Here is a 23,455-nt window from a genome sequence, read left to right as displayed (position 1 = left end):
ATGATCAAATACCAAAGGATTCATTTTGAATTATGTGGTGTCTCTTCTCCTGCTGTGGTGTAACTGAATGTTTTGAGGGCCAAGGGCACTTTAACTAGACCTTCTCACTCCTCTGCTCTCCAGAAAATAGATTAATTTCTATCTTTGTGCACATGGTTTTGGAGACCATGAGCAGTGAATAAAGAACTGGCTGTAACTGATCATCCCAGGCCTAAGAAAGAGATGAGATGCTCTGTCACTACAGGATGATGCAGCTCTTTAGTAAAAGCTGTTTATCCCCCCTCCTGCCTCTAGTCTACATATAGGTTTATAGGTATACATACGTACATGAATACACACATTTAATCATATATTGAAGGAAGATTTAAGATTGCAGACAGGTAAAGCCAATCAAGAATGTGGTCACACAAACCCATAAATTTTTGTCCAAGGTATTAATTATTTAACACTGTTATACTGCAATGCTGTAAGGGGAAAGGCCAGGGTTTTTTTCTGAAGAATGTAAACCACATCGATAATTTTAAGTCACAGAAATATCTCATAAGAGATGCCCATCTGGAGCCTCATCTATGAACTGCCTCAAAATTTCTGCCATTCAAATTGCTGTAGTAGGAGCAGTATAGTAACCCTCTTTTTTTGTTTTTTAATTATTAAGTTCAGCATGCTGTCCTTGTAGTACCTTCTTGCAACTCTTTATAATGTTTCCCAGTGTTATACTTTGCAGGCTAACAAATTTTGCCTACTCTGCTCTCATGCACAAAAGAAAAGTGCAGAATTCACTCTGGAAACAAAAGCATTTCCCTCTGGTGAATATGAATTTTTAGTGCCATCTTAGCTTTGTACACAATACTTACACCTCTATCAAAAGTCCAGGTACTGCCAAACACATCTGGTTTCTTACACACTGAAATCCTTCCTCAATAGGAAACCCACACCCTTATCTCCATCATTTACTTTACCAGACTAGAGGAAGAGGAATACAATCTAAAACTTTTCCTGGGCATGTAAGTAGTGAGTAAAAGCAAGCAAAATCGAGAAGGCAAGAAATAAGTCCATGCTGAGAGCAAGGGAGCTGTAGTCATAAGAAAGAAGCTCTTCTTCAGGAGCTACCGGCTTCTCAACAGGGCACCAGATATGCTCAAACAGAGCAAAGCACTTGGAATGGGGAAAGTCATAAATTACTGCGCAGAGACACAGACATGTACATGTATCTCTTGTGGAGGAGTGAAGCTAGAATGCTTCACAGGAAAGCTGGGTACCACACCACAGTGACTTGTGACGTGAGAGATGCCTGCATCTTAGCCTAGGAAGCAGGCATCTGATGCTTGTGCAAACCCCAAACAGACCAGAAAAAAAAAAAAAAAAGAGGTTTACAGAGCCACAAGCCTCCTTGATGCAAAGTATTTTTCCTTCACACAGGCTACTCATAGCACAAAAACCTACCCACTCTCAGAAACCCTTCTCCCCACCTCGTTCTGTGGGAACATTCCAGGGGATATGAGGGCCCCTTACACACACACAAACTTTTTTTTTTTTAACAAATAATGGTTTTACATTGATATGTAAGAAAGCACAAGGCTAAAAGCTCTGGCTGCAGTCCAGAATAATTCATGCTTCCTTACACAATTCAGGTAATACAATTCACTCCTGATTTGCTGTATCTGTACTATTTAAGCTGTGAACCAGAATGTGCAGTGACACAGATGACACAGAAAGAGGCTGTGGCAATTCAGCTGAGCTCTTAGTCTGAGATAAAGGAACAGCAATTTATTAAAACACAGAAGAGACTGGAGTTAACAGAGCAATTTCAGAATGGGTTTATAAGCAATTGCTTCATAATCATGTCTGAGCTTAAGTCCTTGGAAAATTTGCACACTCGTGGCGCACTACTGATCCCAAGTTAACAATTCACATTATTACTGTCTTTTAAAAGACATCATCTAACTTTTGGTGGCTGCTTATTTAACACTACCTCACACAAAAGCAACAAGCTCATTAGAAATGCAGAGTACTTACCCTGTGAAACTGACTTTCCTGTAGATTCTGAAAAGAGAACTCATACCAAACCTGACCACACTCGCTGAAGAAGTGGGGAAGTGGGACATTTTGGTCCAGCTCCTTGTTCTTCTAAATTCTGCAAAACCTTTGCTACTAATCTGTGAAGTCAATTTGAGCCTAGTTTTCTGCCCAGCTGTTTAGGGGACAAATACTACCCTACCCCACCTACCAGGTATTTTTTGTCCCACAGGTGAACAGAGCTGTTTGTTCACTATCACCCACCACGAGGCAGCCATCCTTCCACCTCTGGAGCCCATGCAACACAAGAGAGGACAGGGAAGCTGCCAGCAGGGACCTTGTGCCTTCAGTTCTCCAGCGAAACAGGGCTGAGGTGAGACAGAACAAATCCCATGAAGGATTCAAAGCAAACTCCTCTCTGACAGTTCTTTGCAATTTTAAACCAGTTGGAGGTTTTCCATCATCTCTGTGATTCACTGCAGGCCAGCAATGTTCACAAAGCAGCACTCTGTCATTGTCTGAACAGCTACAGGGGCTGCAGCTCCTGAAAAGACACATCCCATAGGACACAAGCACAAAGAAACCACCTCTATTCAAAGCACTTTCAAATATTAAGTGAGAAATACAGATGCCCCACAAAACACAATTCCTAGGAAGCTGAAGAGCTGTTGTAGGATCATCTCTTGTTGGGACCAGTGATCCCAAACAGGTCTACAAGGGTGTTCCCACACCCTTGCCAGCTCAGAAAGGTAGAAAGAGCCACGCTGAGACATGGGGCAGGCAAGACCTGAACCTTGATGGCAAAATCCATCCCTGTTTCTGTGGAAAATGCCTAGGAAAACCTCCCAAAAGAGAATGTGAATCTAATGCGCTGCTCAAAGCAACATTTCTAGCGCTACCAGACTCAAACCAGTGGTTTCAAGCACAACACGGTACTTCCTTAGGCAGATGAATTCTTCCCTCTCCATGGAAAACCTGCAGAGGGAGAGCTAAAGCACTTCTCTGATTGCTAGGGTTCTCCTCCCCTTATCTACTGCTCCTGAGCACAAAAGGAGCTTGCTTTCATTTTTCCTTCTTTCACACTAGCCATTTTCATCTGCCACGAGATTTTCAGAGCCTAACACCACATTTACTTGTGAAAAAGGCTAAACTTGAATTTTCTTGTTGTTCCATCTGAGTCCAGTAAAAAGTAGGTTACTCAGAAATACTTGCTGAAGTCATGATTCAAATTCTTATTACACTTTCTTTAAAACAAACATTAAAGTGGCCCTCACCCAACAGGAATATTAACTTGACAAATTTCCGTAAGAATAATGTCCAGGAATGAATGATCACAAACAGCTAACTCAGTCCCTTAAACCTCCATATAAACTACACAATGTATATACCTTAGGACTTCTGGAACACTTAGGACTAACTCCTGGCTGAATTTCAGACGATGCAATTATAAGAGAGGAAAACCCCTATCAGATGTGCAACTCTTAATACTGTACCACTTTATATCCACTAAAAATCAGAATGTAGACACTTGAACCACTTAACCAAATCTGTTTCCTTAAAGGTTGCTGCTAATTCTTCTAAGTGACAGGAAGAGGCATAGAAGCCATTGCAATAAAAAGAGCAAGGACATAAAATCCAAGTTTTATCAGGTGAATTTTGTATCAGTGATTTTTTCCACTAAACCATTGTCACTTCATTGAAATTGCTCACCAGTAAAAATGATGTCGTTTTAGTTAAAAACAAAACCTATTGTGTTTTAATTTCAATGTTAGATTCTTAAATACTAATAATCTAATCACATTTGAAAGGCACGTGCATGTCATAAATTAAGGCTCAGTTAATGCAGAAAATAATTTAATGCTAAAAGACTATTGGATTTCCATCCTTACAGAAACAGTAGAAGAAACCCAACTTGTCATGAAAACATATTTTTAATGAAAATTCAATAAGCAAAAAACCAGTCTGGAAGCTCAGAGAAACTGTAAAAAGACATTTCTCCCAAGATCAGCCAATACAAACAATTTAATTACTTCCTTTGGAGTCAGTCTGTACAAAAGGCCATTTAAAAACCTTTCCTACACAAAAGGAAAAAAATTAAGCCTCCTGACTTAATTATTTTCCCTCAGCCAGAGACTAGTTCCTGTGCAAACCAGCCACTAGAGGGTAGTGGTTCTCAAGCACCAACCACACACGAAAGTGTGCACATTTTCTACGTTTTCAAGCGTTGTGGTTGACCCACACCTGCATAGAGCACAGCCTCGATGCGGTCCTTGATGTGCTGGGTGTTGCTCTGCGACACCAGGTGAGCGGTGCCATTGGGAGGTGGCACCACCAGAGGCCCCACCAGGAAGGCGCCAGCAGAGCCCAGGTAGTTGAGCAGCGAGGCGATGGCCGTGGCCGTGGCGCGCTCGTCCGGGGAAAACCACGTCGTGGACAGGAACGGAGCCGCGTTCATCACCGTGGGCCCCGCCAAGCCATTTAACAGCTGCCCTCCGTGAATCAGCCTGAAAGAGAGAACAGACCACGGCCATTTGGATGAGAATTCCTTGCTGGGTTTTGTTAATTAAAAAGGCATGTGAGATATCGAGTGCTGGAGATGGAGCTACTGCACAAAGAAATGAAAGTCCCGTGCAAAAGAAGGGATATTCTATACACTGAAAGAAGCCCAATTAGATTGATTCAAAGAATCTGGAGCGACTCTGATCTCATTACCTCATATAAATAGAGAAACAAATGTTCTCTTCAAAGCAGAAAAGGGAATAAAATGGACTTTCTTTGCAGCAAAAAGGTATCATGACAGGATATAAAAGTAGCAAAGGTGTAGTAGCAGAAAAGCTTTAAATTACAAAACTGTAAACCTGACCCCTCGCTTGCGTAAATCCCAACAGAAGATTTAAATTCGTTTTGGCAGATCCAAAATTGAAACACTTCAGCAAAATACTCTGCATATTTTTTCACTGCATTATTTATTTTTATTTACACACTCAGATGAGCTCTATGTGCCTACAGATGAGAAGGCCGGGCTGTTAGGGTTTCCAAGAGAGTCGTCTTCTCCAGCAATCTGGCCATTCTCAACATTCTGCTAAAACAGCCAAGTAAACCCAGATTTTTCTCGTTTTTCACACTCATTGGGATTTAACAGATAAGGCTGGTGACAGAACAGAGATAGTACTTCCAAGCAGTGAAGTCTCTGCAAAGTTTGGCTTAATATTAGTACAATGAACAAATACAGAAAGGACTTTTTGAAGGCTCTCCTACACGTGGAATTCAGTCAGAAACTTTCCACTTTGACTTTTCCAAAAAGCAATCAGCCATGGAAGGCAAAACTATTTTTGGAATTTATACAAAAACTTCATGTCTAAAAAACAGCTAGAGAGTCAAATGAGATATTGCAACCCTCCAAAGTAAATCTATTCGTTGTGCAATAAAGTGATGGCAGATGATATTTTCAAATGGGTGATGTTTTTCTAACCATAGCAGGAATTCAGTGTTATTGCTGCAAGACTTGAGTTGTGAGACATAAGAAGCTATGGCCTGAAAATGGGGAAACATAAGCCAGCATTTAGGCACTGTTTCAAGCCACAAATGGCTGAATAACATACAGTATATCAGGCAGTTTTTTAAAGCACAAAAAGGAATGAAATATGCAAAAGAAATGCCTACAGACTCTTTATCGAATTAAGTAGACTGCAATAGAAAGGAATAGATGCTACCAGTCCTCAGTGGATTAGAAATTAAATTTTTAAACAAAATTTACAAAAAATACACAGGAAAAAAAAGCACTATTATATATCACATACAGGAAACACCTTCTGAGCTGGGAAAGCAATTCAATGTTTTGGGGTTTTTTTGAGGGGTTTTTTTTATGCTCACATAGAAAGGACAGATTTCATTACTGGTGTCGATGATGTGCTTCAGATGGACATCACACCAAGGCATGGTCAGGCCTTTTTAATGCTTGTTAAACTGCCACACATACTAAACCAAAATGAAATAGCTTTAAATAAATAAAAACCACTATATAAACAATGCTCTGGTATAGTTTTCTGGAGGACACATTACATCAATCCCCTATGGTTACTCTATGGTGTACTCGGGACAAACCAAGGTATCCTTGTGCACTTTGGTATTTTCATTCTACTTATCTCACTACAGGAAGTTATTCTCAAGCATCTCCTAAAATGTTCCAGAGTATTTGCAGAGCTATGGCACAGCCCAAGAAACAACTGCATTTCAGTAGCAAGTGAGGTAACTACTGTAACAGATAAAGATTTTATTTTAGTATCTCCTCTTGCTCCAGAGTGAATTTAATGTTTAAATTGTGTTCTTGTTATTGTATGTTTGGAAAACTGTGTCACCACAAAATAACCTCTATAGCTTTAGGCACCACACTGCCACTTCTGTTCACTGACACCACTATGATATTATTGTTTTAATTCAAATATGCCTCCTCTGTAGTCATCCTAACAGCAAATAAAACCCACTAAAATCAGAAAAAAGTACAACAGTTCTGCAGCACCTGTAGTCATGTAGGCACTTCATCTGATAGAAGAAAAGTTTTGTAAAAATACCCTGAACAAACCACCCAATTTATATATTGTGAAAATTACACACACATACTCTTACCACGTACTTCAGATTTAGATTATGTCTATCAAACTCCATCATCTGAATAAAGCTCTATAACCAATCTCTGTACTCGTGGGAGCACCAAATGTTAATTTTACTTTGCAGATCCCAAGGGAGAAAGTAGCACCTTAATCCAGAATTTTAATTCTATATTACCTTTCTGTCTTTGTTGTTTTGGGTTTGTTGGCTTCTTTTTTCCAAAGGATGAGCCAATTTTGCCTCTCTCAAGGTGTCTTCTATTGGTGTTTTCCTGGCTGCTCTCTCTCCAGCCTTGTCCTGGCTAGTATGCTCTCTGTTCCCACAGATTTGCCTTTCCACCTGCATTTTTGGCATTTACAAAGCCTGACATTATCATCCAGGGTAGTGCATCTCTATCTTCATATTGTTTAATTTCTCAAGTCTAACATATTTGAGTTAATAAACACTATTTTCAGACTAAATTGCCATCAATATACAGGCTACTACCCCAAATATCTCTGCATATGGTAACAGCCTAAACCTTATTTTATCTCTTTTTCGATACTGGTTTGAATTAAGCTACTTTTTCCTGAGAAAAAGATTATTTGCATGGTTCTTCTGCACATCCTTAACTCATTTCCCCAGAGAGGCAGGGACGAGAGATTCAAAATGCAATTCAGAGCATTTACTAAGCTGCTGCTCTGGGAGATGTATGTAGCAGCTGCTCCACCTGACAGAGAAATATGAACACAATAGTATTGGTGGCTTTTTGCTGTTTGTTACAACATCTTATCAGCACTGCACTAGATTTTGGTCTCGCAGCTCATGAGTTTCCTCTCATACACCATCAGTGCTAAAAATTGCTCCAAGACCAAGAGAGGTTTGTTTCTGTTATCCCCTGATTTTCTTCTTGTTTCTGCTACTGAAAAGGTGCAAAGAGGAACTGCATTTTCCCTGTCACTATTCCAATTTCATTCTGCACAACAAGTTTTCTGTTTCCTGAGGAAAGGGATGAAAAGACAACTTTAGCTCAGGATCCTACCCAGATGGAAAAACATTTTTCAGTCTCATTACACTATCGAGTGTAATGTTCATCTGTTATTTATCCAGCTCTGTTTTCAGATGTGTTATTTATCCAGCCATCATTTAATTATTTTCAGGTATCAAAAAGTAGAAAGCTATTGAGGTCAAATGACAGAAAGTAACATGAGTAGAAGGCATTTTAATCACAATCATGAAAGAGAAAATTGCAAAAAAGTTTCACCAGAAATTCATCCTCAACTTACAAAATAACTGATGACTGTAGCTTAAAGCAAAAGTGGGGAAGTAAACATCTACCAAAATATCTTGTTTCTAACTGCCTCAGAAGCCAGGTCAGGACTCATTTTGATATGTCAAGGTTTTTGCACACCTGACCTCTCTGCTAATGAATTTATGTGCTCTGCCAAACTTGTAACTTGCAATTGAACAGGAGCCCTTTATGAGCCCTTTTAAAGAAAAACAAAACAAAACAAAATTATTTGGGGACTGTTAGTAAATGGTAGTGTGAAATATCACATGCCAGAGCATCACAGTAATGAGTAACTTACACATTTACATTATGCATCTATCTATCTAAAAAAACCACAGATACACACACATACTTTTGCACAAAATAAAGATCGCTTTTGTTCCTAAATTGGCCTCTGAACTGCAAAAATATAGTACAAGGGATGGTTCAAATACAGCAATAGAAATTAGAGTAGAAAAACACTTATTGTACTATACTGTCATCTCTTTCCCAATTTTTTTACCAAGTCACACTATAAATAACTTTAATTATATGGTTTTCACCACTTCCCTGAGAAGACTTCATATTACTATCAGGAACTGACCTGGTTATACCTGCCTTATTCACTTCTTGCAGTCACTGTTGCAATATCCTAGCAGGCAGCAACAAAGAAAACCATGTAACACTGTAAATGCTGAAATTACAGTATCACTGAGCCAACTGGGTATGATAAAAGTGAGATTATACAGGAAAAAGGTTCTAGTGATTGATGATAATACCATACAGTTAAGATGGGAAAGCACTTCCATTTACAGTTGGCTTTATTTTCCTTTTTCTCCTTGTAAAAGTTGAAACTTTGCATGCATGGTCACAGCCACATCAGGTACTGGATTTGTTAAGCGATCTAAAAGCTGTGTGTTACATAAATGCTTTTTCTAGGTGAAAAATCCAGACATTTAGTGTTTTTACCACTGTGTGTCTAATGCCTGGACTTAGGAGAATTTTAAATGAAAGAAAATCTTATTAGTTTCTGTACTCAGATGGGGAAAAAAAGGCAACAGTGGAGGAAAAAGTACTTACCCAAAAGAATTACTTTTAATACAACGGATTTAAAACCCACAACACTAAAATAAGTATCCAAAGCTCAGATCTAAGACATGTAAACTGAACTTTTTCTGGGAAGGCTAAGACTGGAGAAGTTGGATCAGTATTTTAACTGATTCACGGTATGGAAAAAGCATTTTCACCTTTTCTTTGGCAGACAACACAGTAAAGAGCAGGGCTGTCATCCCCAGGCTGTTGCTTTGACTCTCTGAACACAGTGACCCCAGCCAAGTGGGAAATTCAATTCCTTTGCATCTTAGGAGGGAGCAGAGCTCATTTCAAGAGCCCTGAGAAGATGTGATTCTGGCGCAGGTTTTTTTCATGAAACCTTTACCATGCTTTTCCCACTCACTGCCATGAGAATTGACCACTTAGTCACTATTCAAATTCTGTGCAAATACAACAAAAATAAACTGTAAATCTGTTTTGCCACTGTTGGGAAAAGTGTGAGGAGCAAGGAAGTCACTGAGAGTGCTTATTCTGCAGGAAGACAGCGCTGTAGTGTGCCACTTACTATGGAAAAGTTTAGTACATGAACTGCTGATCCTAACAACGCAAAAAGCAATTCTAGATAAAGAAGTTAATGTTTTATAGAAATGGATGGCTAATACTTCTTTCACATGCCTGTCAATTTAATTCACTGAAACAAGTGGATTGTTCAACTCCTGCTAATTTGTAAGACAAATAGGTTTATGTAGTGATTAGCTCATTGTGGAAACTCCTGGAAGCAAATGAAAGAGACCCTTCCACAGGAGGAATTCAGAGAACTTTTGAAGTGCTGTTGAATTTAGTGTCACTACATGGCAACAAAGCAAGCAAATACCTCCTACTCTAGAATGCCTGCACTGATGTATGATGCACATTGCTTGCCCAGGAAAAGGCATATGAAAAGGCCTGGAGTTACCCACATTATATATTAGGAGATTGATTATACCTCAGAGGGAACCAACACCAGTTTCATCAAGAATCACTTCTGATTTTTCACAATCAACCTACTAGAAGTGGATAGAGCTTTTTCTTTAAACTCACAAAAATAAATACAACAAAAGAACCTCCTAGTAAGTGGAACTTTTTCAGGCACTTTTAAGGCAAAGAGAATTAGGGAGGTCAAATTCATGTTTTACTGCAATTCATTGCTATAGAGTATGGGGAGAACCAATGCAAATGCTGTTTTGTTTATACCCCAAAGAGAGCACAGTAACACTCTATGACTGGAAAAAGACTGACAAGAAAAACACCTCTGGGTAAAGCAATGAATTCGTCTATTAAAAATAACATTCTGATAGATGAATTTCATGGAAATATACTTTCAATATTTTCATTAAACGATACATTTATACTACAAAAGCTTTCTGCCTTCCAGATATTCATGCGTTGAGGTCATTAGCATTTTTTAGCTTGTTTTTGATGCATGCAGCCATTGATATGTGGAATAATTTAAAGCTGGTTTTTCCCTCACCAGTAAGAAACATTATTACAAGCAGAAAGCTTGAGTCACTGTGTGGTACATTATCTCCAGCAACAGAGTGAAAAAGAAAAGAGAAAAACTTTAAAAATGCACATTTAGCCATTTTCATCAGGAATTAGGCTCATGTTTCACCTCTGTATGAACCATGGCCTCAGCACAGTCAGTCAGACTATTATGGGAGCAGACTTGGAAGGGACCACAGCATCTCCCAGGCATCCCAGCCTCATGTCTCTTCTCCCACACTTAAAACAGCAAATGCATTTACAATGGTCTGAAAGACAGTGAGTTTTGGGATTAAATTTAAAGGACTGGAAAACCAGTTACTCCAAAATTTATTCCTGAGAGCCTGCCGAGAGAGACAAGGATTTGCAAGGTGAGGAAGCAGCAATCTCAGGCCAAGACCCTTGAGGTCTCCATCAGACATCCTGACAGAGGAAAGGGATGAGGTGGGTGTACAGTGAGACCCCCTGGCACTGTGGTGACAAATTTCCTTGCATCCTCACACCGGGTTACTGTGCAGCCATCACACCTGTCACACAACTGTGTGTGGGGGCATTCTTCCCTTTATCCAGGTTTCATGGATAAGGACAGATAAAGTCAAAGCTGATGGTCTTTTTATTATAAGTTCTGTTTTCTTGTTTTTGTTTTAAAACTAACCCACTCCACAAACCAATTACTAAAAGAAGAAATATTTAAAGCAACATTAACAGTGGACATGCTCATCAAATATGAAAAGACGCAAAGTAAGCAACACTGTAAACACAAAGTAGGCAATTACACTATGGGCTAATGAAGCAAAACATACAGAAAAAAAATTATCAGGGACGTGCACCAGGACTGGCTGCTATTGGGGCTACTGTGGGAAAAAGCTGATTAAGATTACTTAGTACAAAAGAGGTCCTAAGTAGGAGTTTTTTAGTAAAAGAGTAGGAGTGCACAGGAGATGCAGCAAATTAAGGAATGGGATAAACAAGACGTATTTAAATATTCCTGAATAATTTTTCTTAAGCGAGTGAAAGAGCAAGAGAGTGTTTTGATTATAATGCAGCAACTTCAATACAAATTCAATTAATATGAATTCTTTAAGGACAGAAATTAGCCAACATAATATGAGTCACAAACTAAAGCAAAGAGCTCAGTATAATTAAAAAATTAAAAGCATTCTACAGTTAAGGATACCACCTGCCATTATATGAGATGAAGCTAAATATCCCACAGAGAATATAAATTCTCTTCCCTTCCAGCATAGGCTTACACTGGCTGAGGCCTTGTAGAAGTGCTGCCCACTAAATACTGCCGCAATACCAAGCCCTTTCTGAGTTTCTTTAATGTACTGGATTCAGTACTCCAAGAATTTACACAGGGTCTGTAAATTGCTAATTCAGCAGCCACGCTGGTTGCTGGTGGATGACACCCACAGTGCCATGACCAAAGTCCAGCACAGGAGCAAAAGGAACAGTGTGTTTATGACCAGAACTGTCAAGTCATCTCCTTTTTCCACTAAAGCTGCTCCAGCTGAAGAAGCCAACTTGGCTGCCTCCGGAGTGGTGGCACTGATCAGGGGCTGCTGCTGCAACACAGGACATGCAGCTTGAGCACTGGCAGGTGGGACCACTGGGCAGCCAGAGGGACACTAAATCATCCCCCACTACCATGAACAAATAAGCAAAGCTGGAAAAATCATCACCACGTAAGAACAACTCACAGGACCTTTCATGTAAAAGAAATGCTTTGGAGCAGAGGTTAAAAAATAAATACCCTGTGTACAAGATGAAGCTGGTGGAGGTAATAAAAACAAGATAAACTGTTAAGTTACAGGAGCATAAAAAATACGTATTCCCCATGTGAACTTACTCAGGAATGACCTGCTTCCTTTTTTCCCCACTTTCCTCTTTTTCTGATCCCAAGAATTAACCCAGCTCAGCCGTTCCCCAGCACTGCAGCACAAACCAGCACCATCAGCACCAGGGAAGTGCTCAATCTTAATGTTTTCCCCCTCGGCTTGCTGAGCTACAACACACAAACAAATATGTTTATTCACCTTTCTACTCCCAGACCCCTGCTTTAGATTAAATCCCTTTTTCATTGCTCTTCCCCAGTGAGGTAGGGAGCACAAAACACTCAGCACACTCTGTCTTTATTTCTTACAGGCTGATTTGTCTGCCATCCTCTCCTAACAGGCTCTTCTCATTCCCTAGAACACTTTAATTCCTCTTCTCCACAGATGCTCCACTTTGGGTTGGTTGGGAGTTTTTGAGCACAGAAGTGTGTTCAGTATTGCCAGGGAATATAGGAATCCTAGTATGTCTTTCCTTTACTGAAATTACCTCTTCCGAGATGCCCCTTTGCATTTTTCATGCATAAGAATGGTAGCTTATGGCAGCCTTAGGATCGGAAAAGACAAATAATGAGATGATCCTGTGTAATTCTTCAGGCTTTCAGGGAAGAAAAAAGTAAAAATGTGGAATTGTTAAAGAGTAAGTCTAACAAGAGTAAAATACAAACTACGTTGCAACTCTGTAATAGAACCAAAATGTACCAAAGATGTGGTAATACAAATACAAGGCAGAAAAAAATGAGTTCACAGCAATGTATCTCAAGAGTAAGAAAAAGATTCAAAATCCCAAGAACTGGTAATACTAACAAAAAGACGCAATTACAGAATCTACCAGCTATTGGTGTGTCTCCAATAAATGACTGTGTAAACAACCACTCTGTTTCCACTGTAATCCTCTGCGCTATTTTGTTGGGCTCCCAACAAACATTTTAATGGCATTTACTGCCAAGGAGTATCCTCTCACTGCCATGATTCAAGGTCCTCAATAACTACTTCTCTGTTGTGAAATCTAATGTGAAGGACAAACCCTACCAGTCCACAGCATAACAGGTTCTAACAAATTGCTTAATTAATGTGTTCAATACAAATGACAAATTATGTTACATCCTTTACTTCCATGTCTTTAATTATCCTGTCTTTCAAAACATTTTAAGAAGTCTTACATCACACAATCAGTCTTAAAAGCCAAAGATTTACAGCTGTGGGCTGATTTCATCGTTTTATTTCCTTCTTTTTTACACATTTCAGCTCATACAGGTTTTTGCCTAGATTTAAGAACTAAGATGTATGTAAACCTATTCCTAAACACAGAATACAAGGTAAATATGAAGTGCTATGTGGAGGGAAAAAACCAACTCTGATTTAATCAATTAAAAAATGCATCCCAGTAATGTTAATGTTCAGGATAAAATAACCAAATCCTAAAAGAGTTCAATGAAAATATTTACTCAGTGACAAGCAGGAGTCAGAAAGGAAAGGACTGGACAAAACACAGGCAAAAAAGCATTAGTGATGTTCTTGTAACCTCCAGAGAAGGGAAGAAGATCCAGGAAAGGTACAATTTGATAACATCTTTTTTTCTTTTATGTTCTATATAATGTATATTAACTGTGAACTAAAAAAACAGGTGTGGCAAATGAAGTTTTCACAATATTTAGAAAGGAATAATAGTTTGGGGGTTTATTTTTAGAAGTCAAATTTACTGTCACATATCTGGCACATTTGACAAACTCAGAAGCTCATGGTACATAAGAAAAATTCTTTTTAACGTCCTTGTCTGTATGATAGACTCATTAACCCCACAGGTTACTGGGCTGGGGAGGAAAACAGGTAAGAGCATATGTACATGAGACAGACTCTATTAGTCCATGTAAAGGATGGATCCTCCATCTGACATGCAAGTTCACACTTCAACATTTTCCCCATCTACTCCCACTTCAGCCTGCACTGAATTTATGCAGCTCTGGCATGGATTTCCAGTATAGTTTTAGGTCACACACTGGTAGAGAAAAAAAATTTACCATAGAAAATTCACAGCTGCTTCAAGAGACACACTGAAATGTGCAACTTGAATTTTCCCTCATATGCAGAGGCATCAAATGTACTGAAAAGAGAGGTTAAGGTCTATGTTTAAAACACGACTCAGAGGACTGGAGATGACCTTAGTCTGATACTACACACTATAACCAAAAGAATAATTATAGACTGGAAAGGGGCTTAAGAATACACTTGGATATTACAGGTCTGCTTGAGATAAGGAGCATAAAGCAGCCAGGATTAAATGTCAGTCTTAACAGTGATTTCCTTACGTCTATGACTGCTCTGATAGGTGGTGGGCTTTAGCAGCTCTCCTTTATGTTAAATCACAAGAGCTTAGGGAGCAGAGACTGCTACAAAGTACAAAACCCCCAACCTGAACCTTACAAACCTCATGAACATGCTTTTTAATTTTATGTATATTAGCTCTGACAGAATTGTCCCATGGAAATCTTCGGCATATTCCCACAGATTACTCACAGACTGAAGGAACACACTACAAAACACGCAAAAGCATTTAAAGAAATTCCAGTTACACTGGCTTCTGAAATGCTTCCAATTAGCTTGTGTGTGATCTTGTCCCTCTGACAGGCTCTGTAACATTCAAATTGTTCTATTAATGCATATACACACTCAGAATAAGTGCATTATTTGGTACTCAGCCAGTTGTGGCTAATGCATTAAGCAGTAATGCTCATCTCAAAAATATTATTTTATCTGGTATCACGCTTCAAATAACGGATGAGAACTGGCCTTAAGCCTTAACCCTCCAAACAATGCAAATTACATGGTATAAGGTCACACAGTCTGTACAATTATTTACAAAGTCTCAAGAAACTTCACTGAAAACCATTCTTTTGCTTCACGCAGTTGGCCATAATTAATTCTTGGTAGATTTTTAATCAAACTGAGTAAAAGATCAAGCTACTTCCTCATGTAGAGCTACAGTTCTTGAAAATTTCTTTTTTGGGAGTAGGATAAGTAGGCAAATTTATCAGTTTCAGCTGGAGATGATACATATTTACACAGCATGAATATATGAAATTATTAACCTTTTCCATCAGGATTCTGTTCATACTCTTTTTTTCCCTATATAGTTTTCAATAAATTTTAACATCATGTTTTATGCATCTCACTCATCAGACTCTATAGAGTCCAAAGCCTTTCTTTTTCTAGTTGAAGAAGTTGTTCCTTGAATGTTTTTCCTTAGTTATGTATTTCATTGTTTTCCTAGACCTCCTTGCTGCAGCTATGCTGGAAAACCTTGTTTAAAGGTGCTAAGAATTTGTGGAAACTCTCCTTTGCATTCCCCAAATGATACCTCACATCTCACTTGGGAATTTTCATCTTCTCAGTTATTTACAGTCTTCATCCTTGTTTTGGTAAAGCCTAGGGCAGCACATGTCTTCTGGCACACACCATAAATGAAAAGCTACATAAAATACCGCATTTCATTGCATTGAAGTCATCTGTCCCATTTAAAAGCTATTGATATTTAACCCAAGACTGATGAGAATGAACAAACTGAAAGTCGAGCACCCCTTGACATTTCAAGAAAATGTAGACCAAGGGTAAAATGAGGACAACTCTCCCTGGCCACCCAAACAGTACTTTTCCTCAAAAGGGTCACTGTGAAGGGTAGCACAATATGGTTAGCTCAGCCTGCCCTGCTAACAGAGTCCTTGAACACCCTGTGAAAATGGGCAACACTGGGCAACCAACATCAGGAGCACCTTGAGTGCTTTGTTATATGCTCATTAGACACCTAAGAAATTGCATTCCCCCTACCTGACACACTGCTCTTAGTTTACTTACGGGGGCTAGTTTTACAATTAATGCGTTTTTTACATACTCAGTTCTCTCTCTGAACCTCTTTCTTTGTTTTACCCATGGTACCCAGTCATCAGCTTTCAACTTCACACCAAACATTTTCTTTCTCAGCTTAAAAGGCTTCCAAGCTGATTTTCAGCTTAAGCAATACTAACAGAAAAAAATAAAAGAAAACAAAAAACCCAAACCCAAATAACTTGCTTAAGTAATACCAGGACTGCCTGGTAGAATTCGGGCTGACTAGAATTCGAGCGGGAAAAAACCCAACCCACATAAAACATTTTATTTTTAAGAGCTTTTCTTAGTGTTTACATATTATGCAAGCATAATTAGCAAAGAACCAGTGCTACTGCTTTTTTAAAGTAGCAGGAAAGAGTAGTAATGCCTCCATACTCCCACCTCCTTCGCACTAAGAGGCGAAAGAAAGTTACGTGAACAACGAGTGATCCATATTCCCTGGCTGTACAAAATAAGCCCTACTCCTGTACTTACTGAGGATCCCCAGATTCAGGATATGCTGATGGAACAATTGAATTGTTTGGTTTGTGGGATTTTTAGGAAGGAGTCTGTTTCTATCACAAATTCTTAAGGTGCATGTGTACAGTAGACAATCATTTCACTGCAGAAGAAGTACAAAGCTACTTTGGAACATGGACTGGAAGAGACTACATGAAAAAAGCCATTTTGCACAAATTCATCTGTCTCACGGCATGATGCCATACATTTGATATGAGAAAATGAACTAATTATTTAACATTTGCATACAAATTACTTATTTTTGGGGTTTGAGGCATGACTCTCTGTGTGATCTTGGGCCAGTTTCTGAATTTCTCTAAATCTCTGGTTTCTTATTTGCAAAGCAGATTAATATTAGTTATGCAGGATGGGGTGAGGCTTAATTAACTCAAGCTTGTAAAGGGCTTTCTGATCTTCAGATACTATGGAGAAGAAGGACTAGAAAAACCCATTTAAGACGTGAAGAAGCATGTAAAACCATGGCCACACAACAAACATTTGGCATATCAACTTCATACAGAAAATCTGCACTAACATTTCTTTGTAGTAGCAACAAAAATTACATTAGCAGAAAGAATAAAATATGTATATTAAAAATAATTAATTCACTTACTTCTTCCTAATTTCTAGGTCTGAAACTGGAACACATCTCAGGCCAGCTCCCAAGACCATGAGGGATGATGTTAGTAACACTGTTACCCTCAGACCTAAGATGAAAACACAACAGTATTTTACAAGTTAAGTCAGTAATGTTGCAAAAGAAACATTGCTTAAATATATATATATATATATATACATACTTACATGCAGTCTCACAGAAATAACACATATTTCTCTCAAACCATAAGCACTTTGGTGCTGATATGAATTCTAGACACATTATGAAATCCTGAGTTATTTTCTACACTTACACTCCAGAATCACAAAGGCTTACTCCTGGCATAGTAATGCACAGGAGTGTATCCAAAATCTTTACAGACATTCTTGAAAGTGAAAAGTGGTAACAAAAGTATCATCGTAAAGTACACTATTCCCTTTAGAATTAGAGGCATCGGGGAACATGCTCTACTGCGTCATCTGAAATCTAGGCAGACACAAAGAAAAATCTGGACTTGTTCATTCTTCTCCAACCACTTAATGAGCACAGACACAGCACTGTTATTGTTTTCTTTCATAATGCAGACACACATTTCATCCCAAAGAAACAACCATTTATTCAGGGGGGAAAAAGTGGGAGTATTTTTTTGCAGTCCTTGCAATTAGGGTAGATTTTTGCTGCTCTCAGCTCAAATTGTCAGAGGTTGTAAATATCATACATTAGAAAAAAGCCACAATTGACTGATTCCTTGAATATGTTTTTTCCTCATGCGATTTTCAACTGAGAAGCACTTAGATTAGAAACAACCTTATCTTAGTGCTGCAATTCCTTTTGCCAGCAGTTGTTTGCTGCTGCTAAGGTGTTTCCATCAGCAGCAAACAGTGACAGCTGAGGGGCTTAAGCTCCAGAATCTTGCAAAACACCAAAATCATAAATATGCACAATTAAAAACCACAGAGAGAATCTGCATCTGTGAAGCTGTAAATTTTGAAATAATTTCACAGCAATAAATAGAAAATAAAGGGCTTCCATGTCCTTAGTAGAATATAATAAAAATCATTAATGATGACAAACACGGAGTATCTCTAACATTTAGATAAAACTAGTAATTATCGAAAATACAGATGGTGAAAGAACCTGTCCTATGATAAGTCACCTATCAAACAAAATACCTTGATTCTTTCTAAAACTGCCCATTTTCAGAGGAGTGCTCCCTCTGTGACTCCTGTAAACAGTACAATTCAACTAATAGTTGCATTAAATATTTTGTCTCCATGTATTTTACTAAAATGTAATTTTACTGATGAGACATAATTTTGCTCATATTGTGACAGCTCATAGTGAACCTCACTCATGGGTATGCAACTCCTGGAGCTGGACACTGCACAAACCAAACCTAAGACAAGTTTCTCTCTCAATCAGCATAGCCCAAGACAACCCAAACAAAATTAAGTTACTAAGTTAAGTTACAGGTTTTCTGAACTGGAAGTCTGACTTCCTTTGGTAAGGCTCAGTCATTAACAGAAGGAATGCCAGCTGCAGTGATGTGACTCCGAAGGACACCTCACAACCCTAATGCCCAGGAGAAATATCATCAGCCAAAAATATTTCTTTCCTGGGAAGATTTCCCAATGCCTCCCTGACTTAGTTGCTTCACTCTGTGGTCAACCAGCAAATGCTGCTGTTAAACTGGTTTTTCTAGTGTGTTCAGAAAGCCCTAAATAAATGCCCACTTAATAGGGCTGTTCAAAACCTTCAGGTTCTTATGTTTACTGGGCCACCTGAGTCTTCATGCCACACTTAAGTCCACATTACCATATTGTCTATGCTGCGGGGGCAATTTCTTCTATCTGGATTGCATACATGATGCTTTTGCCTTTTCTTCTTGGAAATGAATCTTTGTTAGCACTCCTTTTGTGTATAATGAAAATCTGTATGCAGTAAGGATTGGAATTTTATTGATGGAGGATTGAAATACAAATCTTTGATCTGAAAAACCTGAAGTTTTCCATTAGGAAATGCTATCGAAACGTTTCAGGAAAACTCTAGTAATGTACACATTACCTTACTTTCCATGCAAACTAGGATCTTTTTGAACAACATTTCACGAAACACGGTGTGTTCTGCCTTTCTGGAGACAAGGACAGCATGGAAAGTGCTGCTCATGGGGCGCTGCTTAAGGTACAAGCCAGGGGCAAGCCCAGGACACAGCAGTAAATGAGAAACAGAAATTTAAGTTTCAATCACCACAAGAAACAAAATTATTGTTTCCATATAAAAACCTTCTATTTGATTTCTAATTTTTTTTAAATCCCTAAAGCAAAAAAAGCAAGAAAGTTCTAAATTAAATCTGCACAAAAATTTCCTTAAAAAAACCCCCAACATGTAATTTGGTGAAAAATTAATTAGATGCTGAAGTTTGCCTCCAGCCCTAAATCTAAGCTTAACTTTAATGTCAACCTCACATGTCAGGTAGTTTTAAAGTAAAATTATCTGTTAAAGCCTCAAAATCATGTATGCCTGATCTCTCCATTCTTTGAAGTCCTAATCTTGAATATTACTTACTGTAAGGTGTCCCTTTTAAATGTTTTGATTGCACAGATTATTGTCTGTCCTTTTTTTCTGTTTCTACCTTAACATGTAAGCATACCCCTGAAAATTCCTTCAGTTAATGCTGCATGTTGAAAATGATGACACCAGGATGAACAAACAACTGCCAGACAAGCAGCATATTAGACATTTTCTTTGCTAATTACACAATATAATTTTACCCTCTAAGAGCCTCTGCCTTGTTGTTTTGCTTTACATTTTACCTCTTTTTCATCTTTGTTAGAAACCGGTCTTTTTATTTATCTCAGTATTTTTGTTTTGAACACTGCAGTTGTCCTGACACTGAATTTGACATCTTGTATTACTCTAAAAGGTTCACCCCAGAGTGCTTAAGATAGCATCCATGCATCATGGGGACTATAAACCAAAGTAACCAACCAAGCTTGAAAAACAGTCTGTGAACCCTGCAGAAAATTATGTCTCTATTTTAAAAGATCTAAGTAATTCACTCAACCAAGAGATTTTGTGTAGATGTAATTAACTTCATTAATTCTACCCTGTAAATGCAAGCAGTAATTGGAGGGAGGGAGGAAGGAGGGTACAGCTTCTTAAAATCCATCATTCAGTTTCTATCCCTTTCTATCCGTGGTTTCTGAAGGGCTAGAAGGGGAGGAAAGTCCTTTAAACGAGATTTTCTGCCAATGGGTGAAGTTGTGTGCTCTTTACGCCTTGTCTTCTTTGCTGCTCATTCCCATCCTGTTCTTGCAGGAGGTTTCTGGGCCCCATAGGTGGCAGTGACTCTTGAGCAAACTGCGGCCTCATTCAGAACAGCCAAACCTCACTGACAGCAACAGAAAAGTCCAAGCAAGCAGCAGAAATTGAGTCAGTAATAAAAAAGACATATTAATTATCATTTATGAGTGTAACAGTCAATATTGTTCAACTGTTTAACCCTCCTGTGGCTCGTAACACCATCTGCTTTATGACTTCAGCAGTCAATGCTGCATTTGCAATTCTTTTTAAAACAACTGTCTTCAAACTCCAACTACTATCAGAGATTTAACAAACTCTCAAGCCACAATCCCCCACCACCCACAGCCCAACACAGAGTGCAAGCAGAACCCCACCATGCTGGCATGTGGGGGAGCGGCTGCCAGTGGCACCCAGCTGCTCTTCAGCTCCCTCACAGCAACATCAAGCGAGAGCACCCACTACATTGGTGCTGATCCCCCACAACTCCTCCAGCATGCCTTACTTTCAAGATGCTTTTCAAAGTATATGAAAAGAAAACGCATTCCCCCACCCCCCACATTACTGACTTTAACCCAATGAGTGAATTACTATGCTCAGTTTAATAAGAAATTTAACAAAAGATGTTGTATGGCTACAATGAAGTCCTCATTCCAACAATTTATACATTACAGCTTGTCATTCACAAGGAGAACGTGATTGACTCGTTCCTGTGCATCGCCCACCTGAGCCCAGCACAGCAGCTCCCTTGGTTCCCCACTACTGCTAGAGAGCACCGCAAGCAGCCCCTCCTAGCTCAGAGCATCATACATGGCAGACATTGTTTGAGTGTGGTTTCCTCCCTACAGCGAAGCATTCATCCGAGGGGAAATCCCAGTCAGATGGGCAGAACAGACAAGTTTTCACCTTTCTCCTTTTATTTAATGGAAGTTTGGCCAGAGGAAAGGCTGCTGGATCCAGCCCTTCTCCGGGCACGGCAGCAGTGATTTCCCTCACACAGATCACACACCCTGCTCTTAGATGCAGTAATATTTGAGGGGTTTTCCAACTTCCCCTGTAGATACTAAAAGTGGTTCTCACAAATACCAAGTACAACAAGGCTCTGAGTAGAAACAAGTGACATTAGCCTGCTGCATTTTTTCACAGTTTTTAAAGACCAGGATGAAAAGGCGAATGGTCCCTTCTGACATTGAACTGAAAGCATTTGCTTAACTTCCCTATCATTTTGACTAAAACATATCTAGCTAAGAGAAAATAAAATGTAAAATTCTGTCTTGGTCCACACACACCAGGATATTAAAAACTCATCAATTGCAACAGCTGTTCCAACAATTCACTGTTAAATTGTGCTTTTCCTCCCAATTTAAAGCAAATTCAAAGACATTCTTGTTTTGCCTTTCTTGACAAAACAAACCCCTGTTCCTGCATGCTTCCTTCCACGAAATTTAACCTAAAAAAAGAATTTTTACATTTGGGTTCAGTAAGCAAAGTATTGAGCTCCAAGTCTTCCACAATTTTTCTTTGGACTTTTTTTATGTCTTGTTTAAATGCCCTTCTTATTGCTCAAACATTCTTTTTTAAATGGGTTTCTTTACTGGATGCTAATTCTCTGATTCATATGATGGGTCTGCTTTTGTCCCTCTTAATACATGCCTATACATTTAGCATAATTTTAAAAAGGCTTAATTAAACAGCTCCCTTTATCAGGGAATCCTGAAAGCATTGCATACACTCACCATCCTCCAGAAATCTTTGGATTTTGAATGTAATTCTAGCAAAATTATACTAATAGCTGCAACATTTACTCTCATAACATCAATTATCTTTGCCATTATTGAAATACCAAAAAAAATTGGCTTTCTACTAAACACGGCAAATAAAACTTGCATTGTGCCTGCTCTTTGCCAAATTGACTATAGTCATTAAGGAGGATAAGTGGCAATCCTCTTTCAGAAGAGGCGTCCTTGCATCAAGCAATACAATTTTCAAAAGAAAAGAACCTTTTTCACTGATGTAAAAATACTTTGTAGCTGAGATGTGGTCTCAATCTTTCTGCTAACATATGGAACAAACTTGAAAAGTCAGTATATTGGGCCTGCCTCAAATTCCACAAAGGCACTTGATTGCAGAGTGGCACAAATTGTGTTTGGAAACTCAATGGAAAATAAATACATTCTCAAGAAGAGCATCAATAAAAACTGGGAACCAAATACCAACACTGCATGCAAGAGAGAACAACTACCAGGTCATACGTAGCTAATCCAAAATTACAGATTCACAGATAATTCTGAGGTGGAAGGGACCCACAAGGACTGAGTCCAACTCTTAAGTGAATGGCCCATACAGTGATTGAACCCACCACCATGGCCCATACAGGGACTGAACTCACAGCCATGGTGTTATCAGCACCATCAGCACCATGCTCTAATCCTGGTTTGGTGGCCAATATATCATTGGTGCTATTAATTGCTGCTTCTATCGTTGGGTGCTATTAAGCACAACCTGGACCTCCCTTTCTCTCTGGCTACTTGATGCCGATGCTTCTGTTATTGCCCCATTCCAAACCTCTGTTTTTAAAACAAGCTGAAGCCAAGTGCGTCCATTCATTCCCCTGGCTTTATGTGGCACTGCCAAGACAGCATCCAAAGTTCAACTGGAAAGATTTAGGACCTGTTTTTTTTTTTTTTCCTGATTGAAAATGAAGCCAACTCAAACATTCTGCAAGACAGGTGACAGCATCCTTCTGGCATCAAAATGAAAGAACCTGTCTGAAATAAAGTAAACCCAGAGCTACATTTTAACCCTCAGTCTTGTCTAGGGCACAAGGAGATATTTTCCTGTTCTAATCCATAACACATCCCAGTTCCACCTTTCAGTGGAGAGTTGCAGGGC

The 23,455-nt window shown here is 38.9% G+C and overlaps 1 protein-coding gene across 2 annotated transcripts in view; it reads right to left on the bottom strand.

The window, feature by feature from the left end:
* The window catches only part of SLC49A4 (solute carrier family 49 member 4), a 66,864-nt gene that overhangs the window by 28,491 nt on the left and 14,918 nt on the right, over positions 1 to 23,455 (bottom strand). Inside the window, exons 1-3 of one of the 2 annotated variants that reach the window (XM_032115283.1) lie at positions 17,470 to 17,930; positions 17,279 to 17,372; positions 4,258 to 4,520 (exon numbers count right to left, since the gene is read on the bottom strand). In XM_032115283.1, the coding sequence (XP_031971174.1) occupies positions 4,258 to 4,520; positions 17,279 to 17,372; positions 17,470 to 17,545 (433 nt within the window). In that variant the 5' untranslated portion in view covers positions 17,546 to 17,930. Of the gene's footprint in view, positions 1 to 4,257; positions 4,521 to 17,278; positions 17,373 to 17,469; positions 17,931 to 23,455 lie in introns of those variants that run through there. The other variant, XM_032115282.1, reaches the window with a different exon arrangement.

This window comes from Corvus moneduloides, chromosome 7, assembly GCF_009650955.1.
Source record: "Corvus moneduloides isolate bCorMon1 chromosome 7, bCorMon1.pri, whole genome shotgun sequence".
NCBI lineage: Eukaryota > Metazoa > Chordata > Aves > Passeriformes > Corvidae > Corvus > Corvus moneduloides.
Note: the sequence above shows the minus strand (reverse complement) of the source record. Positions and strands in the feature narration are given on the sequence as shown.